This window comes from Cebus imitator, unplaced genomic scaffold, assembly GCF_001604975.1.
Source record: "Cebus imitator isolate Cc_AM_T3 unplaced genomic scaffold, Cebus_imitator-1.0 Scaffold45, whole genome shotgun sequence".
Classification (NCBI taxonomy): domain Eukaryota; kingdom Metazoa; phylum Chordata; class Mammalia; order Primates; family Cebidae; genus Cebus; species Cebus imitator.
Window position 1 is genome coordinate 11,890,267 of NW_016107360.1, and position 3,283 is coordinate 11,893,549.

Genomic DNA, 3,283 nt, shown 5'->3' on the forward strand with positions numbered 1-3,283 from the left:
GGGGGGGCTCAAATCCTAACTCGCTGTTTTTTTAAGCAAAGATTAGAAAAAATTAATGCCAAGGCTTTTTTGTTAATCCTCAGAATAGTCTTGCTAAACAGTGGTGCATTGTTGCAACTCTCAAACTTTCATAGAAGACAACAGCAGTGTCCCCAGAAATCAACCAATTTTTCAATTAAAGAGGAGTCCTGATATGATAGAAAGTGTAGGAATTAGGAAGAAATGAGAACCACTTTCTAGATCTTGCTGGGGATATCCTGATTCACTTATCCAAGGGGCCTCATGTTCCTCGTGCAGAACATGAAAGACTATTAGATCTCCTGGCTCTAAAAACCGCCTCTTCCTAAAGTCATGGTTAGCTTCCACAATTTACAATGGTATGAGAGGAGGAAGGCAGAATCAATTCTGCCCGTAATCTTGAGGACGCTGAAAGTGTACTGGTTCATAATTTGACAGAAATGACATTTTTTAGGTAGCACAGTTACAGTAGCGGGGGAAAGCCCGTCTTGCTGGTCAAGGGTGACTCAAACTTTGCTGAACGACTTACTCCCTGCCTTGTACATACCGCCTGTGTAATAAGGCCATCCCCCCCGGACTCAGGTGGTTAAACATCAATCAGGCCCTGTTGCCCGAGACTGTGCCCACACAAGGTGCACCCCCAGGGCGCTGAAAGGCCAGGGGTGGCTGGGGGTGAGTGCGGGGTTGCCCCCTGGATTTGGACCCTCCAAACGTCCTCGAAGTCCAAACTCCAAAACAGCATGCTGGGATCCCAAATACTCCCCCCTTCACCCCAAGCTCTTCCCCACCTCTTCCTAAATCCCGATAAGGGCGCTGAACCCGTTCATCTGGAGTCAGGGAGAAAGGGAGGGAAGGCAGAGGGGAATACTCGCGGAGTGAGCGGCAGCAGCAGAAGAGGACAGGCCTTTAGACCAGCCAAAATTTTGATTTTTAAGCCCCAGCCCAACCGCAGCGTCTCCCGTGAAAACACCTCTTCGGCCGTCCGGACAGAAGAAGCGAGCGGCCGAAAGCAGGACAAGGGGAACGAGGCGCGAGGTCCTTACCCGCTGCAAGGCTGCTGACTGCCGGCCGCAGCCGCCGGCTCCAGTACCGGAGACCGGAGGCGGCTCCAAAGAGCCGTAAGGAGGCTGCCATACCGCCCCCGCCCCTCCTCCCCGCGGTGACCTCCGCCGCCTCCCGCAGGGCCCACAAACTGCGAGCGTGTGCAGCGGCACTGGCGGGCTCCGCCACGGAAAGTGGCGCTCGCGCACGCGCTCTCACCGCTCAGGGGTGGGCGCCCAGGCGCAAGGAAAGGAGCACGGCTCGGAGAGGAGCGGCCTGACGCGGTAGGGACCGTCAATCCCCTTACGGACAGGAAAACAGACCAATCAGAATTCCAAGGTCCGCGGCTGCGCGAAGCACCAATAAGAGGCCTTTTTCAACAGTGACTTCAGGCGCCCTGGCTCCTCCCCCAAGCTCGTGCCTCGTTTACAGCCGGCGGGCGGGAGTCTCCTCGTTTATCAAAGCGATGGGCGTGTGGGAGGTGGTGGCCGCCACTGGCTCCCGCCTCCTCAGAAAACCTGTCCCCAGCACCGCTCTACGGAGGGCTGTATTGCGTGTTTCCTCGTTGCTCAAAAGGACAAAACTGACTCGCAGCTTCGAAAATACTCAGAAAGCTACCATCTGTGTAATAACTATTTTTTAAATATACTTTTACGTTCTGGAGTACTTGTGCAGATGGGATACATGTGCAGAACGTGCAGCTTTGTTACACAGGTATACATGTGCCATGGTGGTTTCACTTGATATTTTTTAACGCAACAGTTTGTCAATAAATTCGAAAAATAGTAGGAAAAGAAGTTGGTAACATTATCTTTGAAGGGAAGAATTACTAGAAATTTGCACTTTCTATTCCAAGGCACATTTCTCTAATCTTTGAAAATTCTACAGCCTAAATCCATTTTGTAAGCAAAACTAAAGATACAATCCAGAAAGTAGTAGTGTATGTATGTGCATTAGAAAGACCTTTTTTTGTTTGTTTGTGGAAACGGAGTCTGTCACCCAGGCTGGATGACAGATCGTGCAGTGGCACGATCTCGGTCATTGCAATCTCCACCTCCCAGGTTCAAGTGATTCTCCAGCCTCAGCCTCCGGAGTAGAAGGGACTACAGGCCTGTGGCATCATATCTGGCTAATTTTGAGGGCACTTTTAGTAGAGGCGGGGTGTTCCCATCTTGCCCAGGCTGGTCTCAAACTCCTGGCCTCAAGTGATCCGCTCACCGCAGACTCCCAAAGTGTTGGGGATTACAGGCCTGGGCCACTGCGCCTTGCAGAGAGACAGACATTCATTCATTCTTCGGTCAGTGCTTGGTGTACACATTCGAGTCTAAACCCGTTGAGGGTAATTGCAGTGCTTCTCATCTCCACTGACTCCACCAAAGGGTTGGAACCACACCAAACCAAGACTATAGCCTTTGGAGAAAGGCAGTACCACAGGAAAGAGAGTGTGTGTGGAGTAGCTAGGGAAATGGGAACCCCAATCTAAGTAGCACATTCAACAAATTTGACTTTGACCTTTTTTTGTTCCACTCTATCCAGTCACCCATGGCATTGAAAACCACTAAAGGGAAAGCAAAGGAATTGGATCATTTCCATCTGGGCTTTTCCATGTGTCTGAGCATGCTGACGACGTTTCCAAAAACGTGTACAGACTGCAAGGTCCCTATCTGTAATGAGAGGAAAATAATTCCCTTCTTTGGCCATCTCTCCACCCCAACCTTCTACACAATACTAAATGAAAAAGCAGAAGGAAAGGGAGGAAGGGAGGGAGGAAAGGAGGAAAAACTCATTTCAGCAATTGGACCGTCTCCTAGATTTGGGTCCCCACCCCTACTAGGGGTTAATCAGTTTCTTGAGCATTTCCCACCTGTGTCTGTCTTCTTGGTTTTGTCCGGTTTTAGCTGGAATAGATCTCTGGCAACCAATAAATGTGCCCCTATAGATTTCTTTCGTCTTTTTTTTCCCCCCAGCCCTATAGGTTTCTATAATTAGCTCCTGAAGTGCAGTTGGCCTTTCAACTATGTCATCCTATATAGCAGAGCTATTTATAACACTAGACACCACATCAGTTGATCTCCCAGTTTTTATCCTAGTCCTCTTGAGATTTTACATCCAATCGGCCTGCCAGATTGCTTCTGTCATTTTTATCGTAAGCTACTGTTTTTGTTTCTTTGGGTTATTTATAGGTATCTTTTCTTGACAATGAGCGTTAATGAAAGGCTACCTC

The 3,283-nt window shown here is 49.3% G+C and overlaps 1 protein-coding gene across 1 annotated transcript in view; it reads right to left on the bottom strand.

The window, feature by feature from the left end:
- The window catches only part of HIBADH (3-hydroxyisobutyrate dehydrogenase), a 138,702-nt gene extending 137,336 nt beyond the window's left edge, over nucleotides 1-1,366 (bottom strand). Inside the window, exon 1 of the mRNA XM_017526866.2 lies at nucleotides 1,062-1,366. Coding sequence (XP_017382355.1) covers nucleotides 1,062-1,152 — 91 coding nt within the window. The 5' untranslated portion in view covers nucleotides 1,153-1,366. The remainder of the gene's footprint in view (nucleotides 1-1,061) is intronic.
- Between the last annotated feature and the right edge of the window lie 1,917 nt (nucleotides 1,367-3,283).